Source organism: Amblyraja radiata, chromosome 14, assembly GCF_010909765.2.
Source record: "Amblyraja radiata isolate CabotCenter1 chromosome 14, sAmbRad1.1.pri, whole genome shotgun sequence".
Taxonomy (NCBI): Eukaryota; Metazoa; Chordata; class Chondrichthyes; order Rajiformes; family Rajidae; genus Amblyraja; species Amblyraja radiata.
In genome coordinates, this window is record NC_045969.1 from 54839763 (window position 1) to 54858140 (window position 18378).

General features: G+C 45.0%; 1 protein-coding gene across 2 annotated transcripts in view; it reads right to left on the minus strand.

Moving 5' to 3' along the window:
• The window catches only part of ildr1 (immunoglobulin like domain containing receptor 1), a 46347-nt gene extending 28412 nt beyond the window's left edge, over positions 1 to 17935 (minus strand). The window contains exon 1 of one of the 2 annotated variants that reach the window (XM_033033387.1): positions 17605 to 17935. In XM_033033387.1, coding sequence (XP_032889278.1) covers positions 17605 to 17656 — 52 coding nt within the window. In that variant the 5' untranslated portion in view covers positions 17657 to 17935. The remainder of the gene's footprint in view (positions 1 to 17604) is intronic. The other variant, XM_033033388.1, reaches the window with a different exon arrangement.
• Between the last annotated feature and the right edge of the window lie 443 nt (positions 17936 to 18378).

Consider the following 18378-nt stretch of genomic DNA (forward strand, 5'->3'; position numbering starts at 1 on the left):
TCTGTAGGCTGACTCATCGTTGTCACTGATCAGTCCTACCACCGTGGTGTCGTCAGCAAACTTAATGATGGCGTTGGATCCGTACTTAGGGATGCAGTCGTGGGTGAAGAGGGAGTAGAGGAGAGGGCTGAGCACACAGCCCTGTGGCACGTTCAGTGTTATAGTGGAGGAGGTGAGGTTGTTGACCCTAACAGACTGTGGTCTGTTGGTGAGGAAATCCAGTGTCCAGTTGCAGAGGGAGGTGGAGATGCCAAGTCCGCTGAGTTTGGTGATCAAGCTGGCGGGGATGACAGTGTTAAAGGCAGAGCTGAAATCAATGAACAGCAACCTGATGTAGGAGTTGTTGTTGTCCAGGTGGGTCAGGGCAGAGTGTAGAGCCGCCGATATGGCGTCCTCTGTAGACCTGTTGGCCCGGTAGGCAAACTGATGGGGTTCCAGTGTGGGGGGGAGGCTGGCTTTGAGGTGAGCCAAGATCAGCCGCTCAAAGCACTTAGCAATGACAGGGGTGAGTGACACTGGGCGGAAATCGTTGACTCCCTGTGGCTGACTGTTTGGGCACTGGCACGATGGTTGATGTCTTGAGGCAAGTGGGGCAACACCCTGGGCCAGTGAGAGATTGAAAATGTCGGTGAAGACTGGGGATAGTTGTCCAGCACATGCCCTAAGCACCCGGCCAGGGATGCCATCGGGGCCGGCAGCTTTGTGCTCATTCACCTTTCTCAGTGCATCTTGTACAGCAGAGGTGCAGAGACTGAGGGGTTGTTCATTCGGGGGTGGAGCAACTTTGATGGCTGGGGTTTTGTTGTCCCGGTCAAAGCGAGCAGAGAAATGGTTTAGCTCGTCAGGAAGGGTGGCGTTGTCTGGGGGAGGGGTGTTAACTTTCTGGTAATCGGCAAGGGATTTGATTCCTTGCCACATGCGCCTGGGGTCAGAGTTGTTTTGGAAGTGCTCCTCAATCCGCCGTTTGTGATTGAGTTTGGCATTCCTAATTCCCATTTTCAGATTGGCCCTGGATGAGCTGTATCCCTCAGCATCGCCAGATCTGAAAGCGGCATCGCGAGCCTTCAGTAGGAGTCTGACCTCCCTGCTCATCCACGGCTTCTGGTTAGGGAAGGTCTTACTGCAAATGGTGGCTTGGGTGCTTTGGCTTGAAGTTGAAATGCACTATTTACAGCAAATGGTGGCTTGGGAGCTTTGGTTTAAAGTTCAAAAGGCACTACTTACTGCAAATTGTGGCTTGGGAGCTTTGGCTTGAAGTTTAAAAAAATCACCATTCTCTCTGCTGCCCCTGCTCGAGGGAGGAGGAGGGACTATAAAACTAGGAAGTGGTGTGCCTCACAGTCTCTGCAAGATGGATGAAGACAAGGGTCACGTCTCTCTGAGCTCTGAATAACACTGAACAAATATCTACACAACTGTGAGTACCCTTAATGTGGTTTGAAAATGAAAATATGGTTTGTTTGAAGTAAAAAGGCACTGCCTGCAAATGGTTGTTTGGGTGCTTTGGCTTGAAGTTGAAAGGCATTACTTACTGCAAATGGTGGCGTGTGATTTGGCTTGAAGTTGAAAGGCACTACTTACTGCAAATGGTGGCATGTAGTTGAAAGGCATTACTTACTGCAAATGGTGGCTTGGGTGCTTTGGCTTGAAGTTGAAAGGCACTACTTACTGTAAATGGCAGCTTGGGTGCTTTGGCTTGAAGTTAAAAGGCACTACTGCAAATGCACTTCCTGTTTGCACTGTATATTGATTTTAGATAAAACGCTACACTTACAGCTGTGATTTATGGCCATCTTAGTCCCCCCTCCGCTGAGCAGGTGCAGAGAATTCTTCCCATCAATGAAAAATAAAAGTGTTATTAGTGTTTAAAAAATGTTGAGAATCTCTCCTGTCAATCACGCCCTGAAAGCCACACCTTTTCCGGTGGGAGGGGGAGGGGTTATAAAACCCGGAAGTGTGGGTGTGGCTCAGTCTCTGCATGATGGGGGAGGGAGAGGTCATGACTGTCTGAGCTGTGAATCAACTGAACACACTGAATGTCTACTGAACTGTGAGGTTGGTGTTTTGTGTGGTTTTATCGTGGTTTCACCCTGCATGAAATGGTATGAAGCTGCATTTGAATTTGGTGGCCTTGGACCCTGCTTGAAGTGGAATAAAACTGCACTGAATTTGGTGGCCTTGCACCCTGCTGAAAGTGGTATGAAACTGCACTTGTATTTGGTGGCCTTGGATCCAGCTTGAAGTGGTATGAAACTGCACTTGAATTCGGTGGCCTTGCACCCTGCTTGAAGTGGTTGGAAACTGCACTTGAATTCGGTGGCCTTGCACCCTGCTCATAGTGGTAAGAAACTGCACTTGAATTTGGTGGCCTTGAACCCTGCTTGAAATGGTAGGAACATGGATTTGAATTTGGTGGACTTGCACCCTGCTTGAAATAGAATTTCAAGGAATAGTCATGAGTCAACTGCCAGCCCACCAGCCATGAGTGAGCTGCCAGCAGATCAGGCTTGAGGGACTGAGCTGCCACCCCAAGAACCCATACCAGCACTCCAGAAAGCCCCCCCCCCACTGGCCACCAATATTGGAATTGGTGGAGAGGTGGAATATTGCGTCGGGGGACCAGCCCTCCCGTGTGAACATGGGACCCAACGAGTCCCACTTAGTCTAGTATAGTTATATATTCATATATAAATATATACTGTTTTGTTTCCTCCTTTATAACATTGTTTACAGAGTACATATTGTGTTGTGCTGCTGCAAGTAAGGATTTCATTGTTCTAACTGGGACGCGAGAGAATAAAACACTCTTGACTTACTCCGCTAATGTGTGCGATGGAACTAGTGTACGGGTGATCGGTGGTCAGAGTGGACTCGGTGGGTTGAAGGGCCTGTTTCCACGCTGTATTTTTAAATTAAATTAAAAACACTAAAACCAGAGGGAGTCTAAAGAAGAATCTCTACCTGAAACGTCACCCAATTTCTTTTATCCAGAGTTGCTGGCTGCTCCATGGAGTTCCCCCGCACAATTAAAGCATGGAATAGTCTTCACCCTACCATAGTTACCCAACCAGACGCAACTAAATTTAAGGTACCTCTTTTTTCCCCCAAGAACCCTTTTTTGCTTAAGTCCAAGTCAAGAGTCAAGAGAGTATTGTCATGTGTCCCAGATAGGACAATGAAATTCTTGCTTGCGGGTGCGGCAGCATCTATGGAGCGAAGGAAATAGGCAAAGTTTTGGGCCGAAACCCTTCTTCAGACCGATGCAAGGTTGGGGGGCGGGAAGAAGAAAGGAAGAGGAGGAGCCAGAGGGCTGAGGGAGAGCTGAGAAGGGGGGGGAGACAGCAAGGGCTACCGGAAATTGGAGAAGTCAATGTTCAGATTACCCAGATGAGGTGCTGTTCCTCCAGTTGCAAAATGCAATAGGCTGTTATTGTTCAGCCCTCCACCACCTCCAGTTTAAATTCCATTTAGAATATTTATGGAGGACCAGGAAACCAGAAGCAAGAGTTACGCCAGATCCAGGGGGTGATTCTGCGTTGGTTTTCAGCGGTCGCGGTGAGGCGGCGATCGGACAGCAATGGCGGCCAGATCTCCCACAATTTAAAGCGAGGGAGAAAGTGTCCAGTGCCGACCAGTTGGCGTGGCAGTGCACATGCGTAGAGCGGCCGATGATGTGTTGGCCGTGGAAGTGCGCATGTGCAGGGGGGAGGACGTGCTGGCCGTAGCAGTGCACATGTGCAAGGCGGCCGGTCGTGCCGGTGGATGAGGAGCGAGCGGAGAGTGGAGACCCGACAGCCCGGACACAGATTGACAGAGATAGAGAGGGGGGCCCCGCTCAGAGTTGAACGGCAGATGTCCGGTCTTGGCCGGATGCCCCCTAGATTTCGAGGCCCAAGGCTTGAGCCTATGAAGCCTAGTGGTAAATCCGGCTCTGTGAGGCCCCCCCTAGATCTCAAGGCCCTAAGCTTAAGCTTGTCCACCTTGTACGTAAATCCGGCCCTGACTTTCAGCAGCTGGCAGGAGAGAATTCCATACCTATTGTAATGCTATCTCTTCTCATTCTTCCTGCAAGGTGTTAATACTACATCACAGAGGAAAAACACCAACCTGACTTGATGAACTGGTTTCTGTGTTACTACATTCTTCTTTATTCCGTAAAGTGCACTTTGATGACACATCTTACCACAAATAGAAAGGATATTCCCCGAAAAGGGGATATGTAGCCATATCCCCTGTTCAAGGGTATGTTTAAAAAAATGGAACTGTGTAATTTCAGGTCAGTGACTTTAAGGGATACAAATGTTAATCACTTTCAGAACAGTAAATGCTCTAAATTTAAGAACCACAATTGATATCTAATCCATTGCCATTAAAGGGTTAACAGAAACTGTGTTTCATTTGCAACTCGAGCACAGTAGAGCGAAACAATCTGTTATTGCACAACACATTCCAATAACTGCATGCTACCTTTGCTACAAATGCTTATTCTACACCAACTAGTTAACAATTGCCTGCAATAAATATTATGTTATTGAAGTTAGATCACAATCACAATCTTCCAATCATAATCTCCATGAGGTTATATATGAATTGTACAGAAAATTCAAATATCTCATTTAATTTAATAAAGGAGTGTATTATAACCAATAAATTAATTTAAGAAAATACAGAAATGACAAAATAAAAATCACATTATATTTGAAAAATTTGAAGTGATAGCAAGAATAATATAAAAGGCAAACAAGAGATCAGGGATCTACTCTGGCAAGTCCTTGTTCAGTAATCCTTCTTAAACATAAAAAGTATTTACAGATAGTTTAAATATTCTAATATACTGTGGTTAGGATCATTTCAGACAGGGTTCTGAAGCAATTCATTATCCAGAGTTAGCGATGGCAAAGATACCAATGCTCCCAGTTCTCAGTGTTTGTTAGCAATACCCAGCCTGGAAAACATATTTCCAGATAAGTTAGGATCAAGCTTCTTATTTGAAAGGTTGACAGTTAATTTGCTGATTTTAATATTTGGCACCGAAGATTAATCACAAAAGAAATACTATTACAAAATCTTTGGAGTAAAAAGATTTGGTGCAGAAAAATCAAAAGTGAATTAATGTTCTTATGGAAATAGTTTCGATAAATGACAAAGGCATAAATCGATTATAACATTGTGGTTTTACGTAAATGCACTATTTAACAATATAGTCATTGAGCAGGGAGTGTTTGATCCACATCTTATTCGTTATTTTTTAAAGGTTTAAAACCCATAAAAAGGTCACCATGTTTTGAATGGCAAGCAAAGCATAATGGTAATTAATTTTTAATGGTAAGCAGTCAACTTTTATTATACATCTTTAAATTACGCCAATGTACCAGGAAGCACAGAACTTATAATTACATGCAAAGAAAAGACATGAAACAAGATGAATTCCGCCAAAAGGAACAGCCTCCCAGTATCCACTTTGTCAAGACCCCCACATCATTTACATGCTTGATCAGATCTACTTTCAACCTTCTAGTTTCCAGTTTAGTTTATTATTATTGTCACGTATATCGAGGTTCAGTGAAAATCTTTTTGTTGCGTGTATCCAGTCACAGAAAAGACTACACATGATTACAATGAAGTCATTCACAGTACAGATTTATTGTAAGATAAAGTTTGATTAACGATAGTTCAAATGTTGCCAATGAGGTAGATGGGAGTGTAGGAAAGAACTGCAGATGCTGATTTAAATCGAAGGTAGACATAAAATGCTGGAGTAACTCAGCGGATCAGGCAGCATCTCTGGAGAGCGGTAGACAGGAGGTCAGGACCACACTCTAGCTGGTGAGAGGGTGGTTCAGTTGCCTGATAATAACTAAGAAGAAACTGTCCCTGAATCTAGAAGTAGGCATTACCAAACTTCTGTACCTCTTGCCTGATGGGAAAGGGAAGAGGGAGTGGCCAGGGTGAGACTGGTCTTTGATTATGCCTGTGGCCTTGCCGAGGCAGTGTGAAGTATAGATAGTCAATGGAAGGGAACACTTTAACTTTCCCTCCCATTCCCACACTGACCTTTCTGTCCTGGGCCTACTCCATTGTCAGAGTGAGGCCCAGCTCAAATTGGAAGAACAGGACCTCATATTTCGCTTGGGCAGCTTACAACCCAGCAATATGAATATTGACTTCTGTAAATTCAAGTAAACCTTACTTTCTCTCTCTCCATCCCACCCCCTTCCCAGTTCTCCGACCCAGTCTGACTGTCCGATTACATTATATCTGTGTACTTTGTTACCTTCTCCTAGCCAACAATGATTTATTCTACATTTTCCTTGATCTCCACCCTCTTTGATGTCTCGTTCTCACACCTTACACTTCCTTATCTCTGTATATCCCCCTTCATGTTCCCTCTCACCTGACTCTCAGCCTGAAGAAGGGTCTTGACCCAAAAGGTCACCCATTCCTTCTCTCCAGAAATGCTGCCTGTCCTGCTGAGTTACTCCAACATTTTGTGTCTATCAATGGAAGGGAGGTTGGTTTGCATGATGATCTTGCCTACATCCACTACTCCCTGCAATTTCTTACAGTCTTGGGTGGAGCTGAACCCAAACCAGGCAGTGATGCATCCCGATAAAATGCTTTCTATGACGCATCTGTAGAGGTTGGTGAGGGTTGTTGAGGCATTGATGTTTCTTCTTGGTCATTGAAAGCAGTCCTAGCCTCTTCAATTTATCATTGTACTATGGTCTGTCATCTTAGCAACCGATCACAGAACTCTCCCCTGGATCTTCTCCAGTGCCTCCAGACCCTTCCAGTAATAAGGCAAACATAATTGAACACAATACTCCAGCTGAGGATGGAGCAATATTTTAAACAATTAACACATTTTTGGATATGGGAAGAAATGGAGAATCTGGGGAAAACCCATGTGATCACAGGGAGCCAATGTATACTTCACCCAGATAGCACCAGAGGTCTATATCAAGCCCAGGTTGCTGAAGTTGCGAAAGAGTTGCGCTAACTGCGGCACCATTTCAGTGACGCTTTTGTCCCTCCCCCTGAAAAGCAATGACCCTAATAAAATTCACCTTTTCTCTGAGGTGCAGTATATCACATTTGACTCCTTAAATCCTTTGCAGTCTTACAGAGTCAACCAGGGTATCCTAATAATGTCGTCCCACAAGTGTTTCCCTGACTGGTACTATGCAAGCTTGATGCTGCTTTAGCCTTTCAAGTACCTGCATCAATGGCTTTCCTTCCAACCTGTAAACATTTAAAGTTTTTAAGTATGCTACCAGACTATTCATGTAGGAAGGAACTGCAGATGCTGGTTTAAACCAAAGGTAGGCACAAAAAGCTGGTGTAACTCAGCGGGACAGGCAGCATCTCTGGAGAGAAGGAATGGGAGAATGAAGAAGGGTCTTGACCCGAAACGTCACCCATTCTTTCTCCTCAGAGATGCTGCCTGTCCCTGCTGAGTTACCCCAGCTTTTTATGTCTATCTACCGACCCACTGCACTATTTGGTGATATAGGATCGATCTTCTTCCAGCTCCAAGGTTCTAGGTTCAAGTCCCTTTGGAGTGACACAAACGTTACAATCAAATCTTAACACTACATCCAGTACTGAGGGAATAGTGTGTCGTCAGAAGTACTACCTATCAGATTAGATAAGAAACCAAAATATTAAAAATGATGCAGCAAACCATTCATACTTTTTCAGAGGTTGAGAGTATCGTGATTTCTATTTTTTTCCTTAATCAAAATTGGTGAAGAAATTAGTGTGATCATTTATACATTTGCTATTACTGAGTGCCAGATTCTATTTTTGTAACATGGCCAAACTCTATTCAATCTCAGCTCACGTTATGTTGAAACTCTCCCACTTATGTAATTATTCTCATCTCCAGGCATTACATTTGTGGTTATCTCTTGGCTTGTCTCCCAAGATTCACCTTGCAGAATTAAACTTACAAAGATATCTACTGCCTGTATTCTACACACTGATCTTCTCACTCGTTAGCACGTCTCCAGAACTGCAAATGTGTTATCCAGTTGTAATCCTTTTTATGGGTTCACTATCCATCTCTAACAATCTTGAGTTCTATAATTTCTAAGATATGATGCCATTGTGGCTTTTCCTTAGTTCAATAACCAATTATTTTGTCTTAAGGGCTAGGTTGTTGCCCCGAGTCCATGATAAAAGGTTTTTAATCACTTTCCTCAATCACATCCCATGTCCCATCAATGTTGTAGATCAAGCAGACAACAGTGGTATCATTGGCAAGCTTATAAATTGAGTTTGCGTTGTACTTGGCCACACTGACATGGATGTACTAGAACAACTGATTGAGCACACAACCCTGATAGAGCAAGTGTCTGAGCACACCACGCTAAAGAGCAAAAGTCTCGAGGGTTAGAGTATAATGGCTTGATTGTATCCACAGACAATATGATTTGAATGGATAGCATGCAAAGTTTTCCACTCATATAATAATGAATAAATACCATTGTCAATACTTTCCTCCTGAAATTGATCTCCCAAATTGCAACATCTCACACTTGTCAAGATTAAACTCCATCTGAGATTTCTCTTCATATATTTCCAACTGGTCTCTATTCTTTCACAACCTTCCTCACTATCTACAACACCACAATTTTTTGTGCCATCCAGAAACGTATTAATCAGCCCACTTACATTTTTGTCCGTACCATTTATATAAAAAGCACAAGCGACAGGCATTCTTATATTGATCCCTGCAGAACATTGGCCACAGATCTGCAGTCCAGAAAAAGACCCTCCACCACTATCTCTTCGTCTATGGTCAAACCAATATTGAATACAGTCTACCAAGTTAATTTGGATCCCATGTGCCTTAATATTTTGGAGCAGCCAACCATGAAGCACCTTGTCAAATGATTACTAAAATCCTTGTATACAACATCCACAGCCCTACCCTCATCAATCATTCTCAAAAAACTAAATCTTAAGTTTGTAACATATGATTGGCTTGGACAGGTGACAGAGGGAGATGGTGGAAGGTTGTTTTTGCAATTGGATGCCTGTGACTTGTGGTGTCCCACGAGATTCAGTGCTGGTCCCTTGCTGTTGGTAATATACATGAATGACGGATGCGAATGTGGGAGGCAAGATTATTTTACAGATGACACAAAGATTGGTGGAGTTATTGATAATATGGAAAATAGTACTGTGTTAGTGAAATAGTCTGACATTTTTCAGATGGAGTTTAATCCAAATGTAGGGTGATGCATTTGGGGAATACTAATGAGACTCAAATATACACTGTAAATGGTAAAGTGTTGGGAAGCATTGAGAAAAAGAGTAACTTATAGACTGATAATATAGTTGTGAAGGTATGTGTCTTTTTACAATACTGGAGAGATTTTGAGGAACAAGATTATTATACAGTTTTTTACACCAATACACTGTTCTTAACAAAAAATTACCTATCATGTGAAATCTTATTGACATCTTAACAGATAGAAATTAGATAACTTCAAGACTGAAAGTCAAAAACTTATTTTGTTGTTTTTTTTGTTAGAAGTACCATAATGTGGTACCACAGTACCTAATACTTATTGACATATTACATTTCATATACAACTTCTTATTTTTAATTTAATAATAAAACAGGAATAAGGAAGAAAAGAGTAGAAAAAGAGAAAAGAAGAAGTGAAAAGAGAAAGAGAAAGAAACGAAGTAGAAAGCGATATACCTATTTAATGTTCTTGGCCACCCGTCACCTAAAAACTTTTTTAATGCAGACGTTTTACCACCAATTTGGACACCAAAAATGTGACATTAAAAACTCTGCCACATTTAGTCATGAATATTTAATTCATAAATAAACTTCATATGGCCCCTCATACATATACGTTTTGATAATTATCTATGGAAATATCTTCATCAATACCAGGAGAAAAATACAGTAACAAAGATAATACAGTACAGTAAAGATCCCGTAACGGTCGTTGTGCTTGGTGTCTATTGTCATAACGACCATCATCGGGGTCGGTACCTCCGTAAATCACGGAGGCTCCAAACCTCTAATGCTTTTCAAAAACTCAACGAGGTATCCTTTGGTAGTAGCGATTTTTGGGAGAGTTCATTATTTTTTCTTATTTTCCAATTTAATATATCAAATACATTGTGGTGTCAAAAATGCAACGACCGTTTACGATATATTTTCCGACTTTTTTAAATCAATTAAAAAAAATTTGGACATAAATTGGTCATTAAAACTAAGAAACTGAGCCACTCAATTTTGCAACACACTGTCTCTTGTTTACCTTTCGTACAGACCAAGTCACTAACTTCATTTCTTCGTGTCAACTTTGGGAAGCTCCGCAACGCCCGTTACAGACATTTTACTTACTAAAAAACTCAACCCAAATCAAATGTTCTCATCGGCCATTGATATAGCTCAAATCCATAAGGTAATGATCTTTGTAATGTACCGTTTAGATCACATTGGCGAAAATGTTTTCGCTAATAATGTAACGTTCGTTTTCTGGGACACCAAACCTTTTAGTGTCCACCGTACACACAACGCACGTTTGTGTGTATGATGTGTAACTCGCGTTGCGGTGTCCATTCAGATGGATGCAGTATTCTACTACATGATCAGGTGAATGAAGTGGAAACAGTGTTTGCAATTTTATCGTTCCATGTGGTATTTTATCGTTCCATGTGCAGCGTAGGTTTACAAGGTTAATTCCCGGGATGGCAGGACTGTCATATGCTGAGAGAATGGAGCAGCTGGGCTTGTACACTCTGGAGTTTAGAAGGTTGAGGGGGATCTCATTGAAACATATAAGATTGTTAAGGGCTTGGACACGCTAGAGGCAGGAAACATGTTCCCGATGTTGGGGGAGTCCAGAACCAGGAGCCACAGTTTAAGAATAAGGAGTAAGCCATTTAGAACGGAGACGAGGAAACACTTTTTCTCACAGAGAGTGGTGAGTGTGGAATTCTCTGCCTCAGAGGCAGGTTCTCTGGATGCTTTCAAGAGAGGTCTAGATAGGGCTCTTAAAAATAGCGGAGTCAGGGGATATGGGGAGAAGGCAGGAACGGGGTACTGATTGGGGATGATCAGCCATAATCATATTAAATGGCGGTGCTGGCTCGAAGTACCATTGTGGGGGGATGATTTTTTGTGTGTAAGTGAATATTTTAGTTTGTGTCCAAGATGGCTGTCGGAAGGGAGAGTGTACGCTAGCGCGGTTTAGCTGCCGCTGCTCTCTCTTCACATTGTGTTTTTGATTTTTTGTCTTTGGATCGAATTCTGTCTTTAATTTGTGTATTGGTGATGTCTTTATTATTTATTTTACTCCGATTATATGTTTTTTTACTCTTGTTAATTTCTGTAAGGTGTCCTTGAGACTTTTGAAAGGTGCCCACAAATAAAATGTATTATTATTATTATTATTATTACCAAATGGCCTACTCCTGCACCTATTGTCTATTGTATTCATAAACAGAGAAAGGAATAAGAAATACGTGCACTTACTGTGCCAACCAGGTCACTGGTGGACACCATTCGACAACCGTTACACAAAATGTATTTGTGTATTCTGATGACATTTACAGAAACTTGCCATCAATATACTATTTTTTTCTTATATTTTTTGTTGATATTATGTTAGTCATGAACCCAATAAAGTGCTTGTCAACTTTTTTGAAGGAATTTGAAATTTGACCCTTTTTGTCACATTTTTGTGTGCAGTATTGTAAAAAGACACGTATGGAATACTGCCTTTATTATGCAGGGGATTGAATACTGAAGTAGGGTGGTTATGCTCCACCTTTATAAAATCTGGTCAGACCACAATGGAAATACTGTGTGCAATAGGAAGAATGTGATAGCACTAGAAAGAATGCGGAAGGGATTAATCAAGATGTTGCCTGGTTCAGTTACAAGGAGAGACTGGAGAAGCTAGTTCCATTTTCTCTTGAGCAGAGGAGATTGAGGGGACATGAACGAGATAGAGTATACCAAATTATGAGGGGCCTGTAGCCTCTAGACCCCATATCAGAGGTAGGTAAAACTAGAGGACATAGTTTTAGGGCAACAGGGAAAAGATTAGAGGGATACTAGATCTTCTTCATTACGAGAGTGCCAAGTACCTGGTGTGTACGGTGTTCAAGAAGGAACTGCAGATGCTGGAAGATCGAAGGTACACAAAAATGCTGGAGAAACTCAGCGGGTGCAGCAGCATCTATGGAGCGAAGGAAATAGGTGACGTTTCGGGCCAAATCGCTTCTTCAGACTGATGGGGGGTGGGGGGGAGAAGGAAGGAAAAAGGGAGGCGGAGGAGCCCGAGGGCGGGGGGGGATGGGAGGAGACAGCTCGAGGGTTAAGGAAGGGGAGGAGACAGCAAGGGCTAGCAAAATTGGGAGAATTCAATGTTCATGCCATCCGGACGCAAGCAACCCAGGCGGAATATGAGGTGCTGTTCCTCCAATTTCCGGTGTTGCTCACTCTGGCAATGGAGGAGACCCAGGACAGAGAGGTCGGATTGGGAATGGGAGGGGGAGTTGAAGTGCTGAGCCACCGGGAGTTCAGGTAGGTTATTGCGGACTGAGCGGAGGTGTTCGGCGAAACGATCGCCCAACCTCTGCTTAGTCTCACCGATGTAAATCAGCTGACATCTAGAAACAGCGGATGCAGTAGATGAGGTTGGAGGAGATACAGGTGAACCTGGAACGACTGCTTGGGTCCTTGAATGGAGTCGAGGGGGGGGGGGGGGAGGTGAAGGGACAGGTGTTGCATTTCTTGCGGTTGCAACGGAAAGTGCCCGGGGAGGGGGTGGTACGGGAGGGAAGGGAAGAATTGACAAGGGAGTTGCGGAGGGAGCGGTCTTTGCGGAAGGCAGACATGGGGGGAGATGGGAAGATGTGGCGAGTGGTGGGGTCATGTTGGAGGTGGCGGAGGATTATTTGTTGTATTTTCCGGCTGGTGGGGTGAAAGGTGAGGACTAGGGGGACTCTGCCCTTGTTGCGAGTGCGGGGATGGGGAGAGAGAGCAGTGTTGCGGGGTATGGAAGAGACCATGGTGCGAGCCTCATCTATGGTGGAGGAGGGGAATCCCCGTTCCCTGAAGAGCGAGGACATTTCCGATGCCCTGGTGTGGAACGTCTCATCCTGGGAACAGATGCGGCGTAGGCGGAGGAATTGGGAGTAGGGGATGGAGTCTTTACAGGGGGCAGGGTGGGAAGACGTGTAGTCCAGATAGCCATGCGAGTCAGTTGGTTTGTAGTGTATGTCGGTCCCCTGCGATGGAGATGGTGAGGTCAAGGAATGGTAGGGAAGTGTCGGAAATGGTCCAGGTGTATTGGAGTGCCGGATGGAAGTTGGTGGTGTAGTGGATGAAGTCAGTCAGTTGTGTGTGGGTGCAGGAGGTGGCCGCAAAGCAGTCGTCAATGTAACGGAGGTAGAGGTTGGGGATGGGGCCCTGGTACGTATTGAACAAGGATTGTTCAACGTACCCGACAAAGAGGCAGGCGTAGCTGGGGCCCATAGCTACGCCTTGTGTTTGCGGGAAATGGGAGGAGTCAAACGTAAAGTTGTTGAGGGTGAGGACCAACTCCGCTAGACGGAGGAGAGTGTCAGTGGCTGGGTATAGGTTGCTCCTCCGGTCGAGGAAGAACCGGAGGGCTTTGAGGCCATCCTGGTGGGGGATGGAGGTGTAGAGTGACTGGACATCCATGGTGAAGATGAGGGGGTGAGGGCCCAGAGAGTGGAATGCGCGGAGACGGCGGAGAGTGTCTGAGGTGTCTAGAACATAGGTGGGAAGGGATTTGACCAAGGGGGATAGTATGGAGTCAAGGTATGTGGAGATGAGTTCGGTGGGGCACGAACAAGCAGACTACCTGGTGTGTACTGCTTGAAAGAATGGTTGAAGCTGGTTCATGGAAAAGTATTTAAAAGTGTCTAGATGTTAAGCATGAAAGACTATGGACAAATGCTGAGCTTAATAAGGAAGGGTACACAGTGGGCCAAATGGTCTGTGTCCATGTACTTTTTCAACGGCTCTGCCTCAACAATTCAGAATACGTGAAGCAAAAAGTACATAAACAGAGCATTTATTTTAAATTAAAACACGGAAGAATTGGGGTGAAATTGTACAACTCACCTGTTACTGGTGACGTACGCTTACAGAAACTGATGAAGTTGGTTGATAAGCACAGCACATCAAAAGACTGACATACATCCCACTATATATAATCCTATAATAACTCTGTTTAAACTGGATTCCAGTAGAGCTCTCACTGCAGGCAATGGATCCCACACACTGGGTGACGTGCCAGTATATTAAACTGCATTGAAGCCTGGCTAATGACCAAGCTATTGAACGAGCTACTGAAATATGTTATTGAGTTTTGTAAGACAGGTCTTGCAAAATAATCAGCCATAATCCAATAAAAGATTTGAGAGACTGAAAAGGTCATTGTTCTCATTTATTAAGTATGAGGTAATCAAATCAATAAAAACCAAGAGTCAAATGAGTACCTATCAGTTTGAATAAAGGAGTTTTGTTTGATTAAATCAAAAACATAAAGAAGAATTCCAAAACATCAGAAAATTGATTTTGAATGGCTGCCCAAAATCATTTAGCTATTCAGCTCACAGAAAAATCTTCAGAGGCCAACAATACAAAGTGATAGCAGTTAGCCAAAAAGTTGACTAAAGAGCAAGGATATACTGCAGGTCTGACCAGATCCGCATCAAAGCAGGATGCCAAATTCCAAGCCAAGGCAATTCGTTAGTATTGGGGATGAATGAATTTGAAGGAGGAAAAAAATACTTTTGTTGGAATTTGGTTTTTTTTTGTTGAAGGAAGTTTTATAAGTAACTATGAACGATAAATATTAATCACAGCGAAGGGAGTGATTTGTTATGCAGTGCCGGGTAACATTTCAGGCTAACAGCTCCCCTACTTTACCCACTCTGCATCTACTAGGAAATACATTTATTTTACTTAAATCAGTAGCGTAGAATTACAAAATGTTACAATAGGTTTTGGAATGATTTAAAACCAAGTCACTTGAAAAATAATTGTCGTCAATTCCTGAAACCCTCCCGAGGTCATTCACAGAGCTGCTTGCCCAATAAACGCTTCATCCAACTCGTTGGAACACAAAGTGCTGGCAGCATCTGTGAAGGACAAGTCTGACAGTTTATAATGATGGAGGAGTGGAGTGGAGTAGAGTAGGGGTGATGTTTAACCTGAAAGGTCAATAGGTCAAATACACATGGACCATTTCCGACATTTCCCCACAATTTCTTGACCTCACTATCTCCATCGCAGGGGATAGACTCCTGACCGACATCCACTATAAACCCAGTCTCCCATGGCTACCTGGACTACACTTCTACCCACCCTGCTTCCTGTAAGAACTCCATCCCCAACTCCAAATTCCTCCGTCTACGCCGTATCTGCACCCAGGATGAGGTGTTCCACACCAGGTCATCGGAGATGTCCTCATACTTCAGGGAACGGGGGTTCCCCTCCTCTACCATAGATGCGGCTCTCACTAGGGTCTCTTCTATACCCTATGACTCCCTCACTCCCCATCACCCCCCCCACTCGTAACAAGGGCAGTCCCCCTTGTCCTCACCTTCCACCCCATCAGCCGTCACGTACAACAAATAATCTTCCGTCATTTTCGCCACCTCCAACGTGACCCCACCACTTGCCACTTCCTCCCATCTCCTCCCCAGTCTGCTTTCTGCAGAGAGCACTCCCTCCATAACTCCCTGGTCAATTCGTCCCTTCCCACCCGAACCACCCCCTCTCCGGGCACTTTCCCTTGCAACCGCAAGAAATGCTACACTTGTCGCTTTACCTCCCCCCTTGACTCCATTCAAGGACCCAAGCAGTCTTTCCAGGTGCGGCAGAGGTTCACCTGCACCTCCTCCAATCTCATCTATTGCATCCGCTGCTCCAGATATCAGCTGCTCTACATCGGTGAGACCAAGCATAGGCTTGCCGATCGCTTCATCGAAGACCTCCGTTCGGTTTGCAGTAACCAACCTGATCTCCCGGTGGCTCAGCCCTTCAACTCCCCCTCCCATTCCGAATCCGACCTTTCTGTCCTCGGCCTCCTCCTTGGCCAGAGTGAGGACCACCGTAAATTGGAGGAGCAGCACCTCATACTTCGTTTGGGCAGTTTGCACCCCAGCAGTATGAACATTGACTTCTCTAATTTCAGGTAGTCCTTACTTTTTCCTCGGCCTTCTCAGCTCTCCCTCAGCCCACTGGGTCCACCTCTTCCTTTCTTCTTCCCACCCTCCCCCCTCACCTTCCCATCTCACCCTCACATCAATCTGAAGAAGGGTTTTGGCGCGAAACATTGCCTATTTCCTTTGCTCCATAGATGCTGCCTCACCCGCCGAGTTTCTCCAGCATTTTTGTCTACCTCCATGTTCAGGAGCAGCTTCGTCCCATCAACCATCAGGCTCTTGAACAATATAAATACTACCTAAACTTCAAATGATGCGTCTTGGTTGCAATACAGACTTCTGTTTTGCACTAATATTGTTTTTTATTGAATTTCATTTTGTTTGTTTTATTACATTATCTACTGAGTACTGTGTTTACAGACCTGTTATGCTGCTGTAAGCAAGAATTCCCCTGTTCTGTTTTGAACCACCTTCATTGTGAAATAACGTGTTCGTTTATTTAGACTCTAAATTTTAGAGCTACTGAATAGAAAGGTTAACGTTGCAGAGCTGCCATACAGATTGTGCAATAGCTCGTGATGTTATGAAAACCGTAGAATTATATCAAGCATAAAATAATTGTTTTTAGTTTCTTATAAAATTTCCCATTCTGTTGAAGATTCACAACCCAAAATGTTGTCTGTCCATTCTTTAGTTTAGTTTATTATTGTCAACTGTACCAAGGTACAATGACAAAACGTTTTGTTGCATGTTATCCTGGCAGCAAAAAGACTAGATTACAATCAAGACTTCCACAGTGCACAGATATAGGATGAAGGATATTACCTTTAGTGCAAAATAAAGTCCAGTAAAGTCCAATTAAAGATAGTTTGAAGGTCTCCGATGAAACAGATGTGAGGTACCTCCACAGATGCTGCATGGCCCTATATCCTGTATCTGTCCTGCATCCTCTTTGCAATGCGGATGCCTTGATTGTAATCGTCGTCTTTCCACTAACTGGATAGCACACAACATAAAAGCTTTTCGCTGTACCTCGGTACAGGTGATGATAATACATTAAACTAAAGACCGGCTGAATTCCTTCAGCAGTTTGTATTTTGCACAGGATTTCAGCATCTGTAGTTCCTCGTGTCCACAAATCGTTGAGTCTGGCTTCAGTTGTCCCTCCAAGCCCAGCCCCTGTCCCTCCAGACCCTGCGACTCTGGGCTCCGTGCAGCCGGCGGCCATGGCCAGCACCTGACGCGTTGTTTTCCTAAGAGGGAGGCAGGGCCGAGTCACCTGTGCGCAGGTGTGCCCAGGCAAAGGGAACTAACTGCCAGGTAATAATGGCGACGCCGCCGAGCTCCGACACGACGGGTATCGGCTGATTAAAGCCTCAAACAGGTGGGGGGAGGGGAGGGGAGGGGGCAATCGCTTACCTGTGGGGCCGAGCCAGAGGACCATCCAGCCCACCATCCTGTCCACTGCCATCTTCCCGCCCGAACTCCAAGCGGCGGCCGCCTCACTGCCCCAAACTCATCGCAGGTTGCTTGGAGGTGGATCGTCAGTCGCCAGAGGGGGACGGGCACAAATGGCTGCGGTTGCCCCGCCCGCCGCCGCCAGCAACAGCAGCAGCACCTGTGAACCGGTTCGACAGGTTGTCGGCCCCGCCCGCCGCCGCCAGCAACAGCAGCAGCACCTGTGAACCGGTTCGACAGGTTGTCTGCCGCGCCCCGTCCCGCGCGCCCCGTCCCGCGCGCCCCGTCCCGCGCGCCCCGTCCCGCGCGCCCCGTCCCGCGCGCCCCGTCCCGCGCGCCCCGTCCGCCGTTGGGGCACGTGACCGCGGAGGCTTGGCTCGAGCGAGCGAGCGAGCGAGGGAGGGCGAAGGTGAAGACGCGCCAGGGCGGCGGGCAGGAGCGTCCCACACACACACACACACCCGGGCCGACAGCATCGAGCTGACAGGGAAGTTACAGCCCCACGCACCTGTAGTTTGTTTGCCTTCTCTCATTGTAAACTTGGTGCTGGTAGCACCTGTTGGGGAAGGAGAATGGAGGCTAGCAAGAGAGAAAAACACCCCCTTGGGCTGGGATGTGACAGAATAAAACATCTCAGTCCCGGTCCTATAATTTCAGCCCCCGTGAGTAGCAATGTTACAAAATGTTGAGATTTTACAAATCACGTCTGCAATTTATCCCATCAGATTAAAGCAT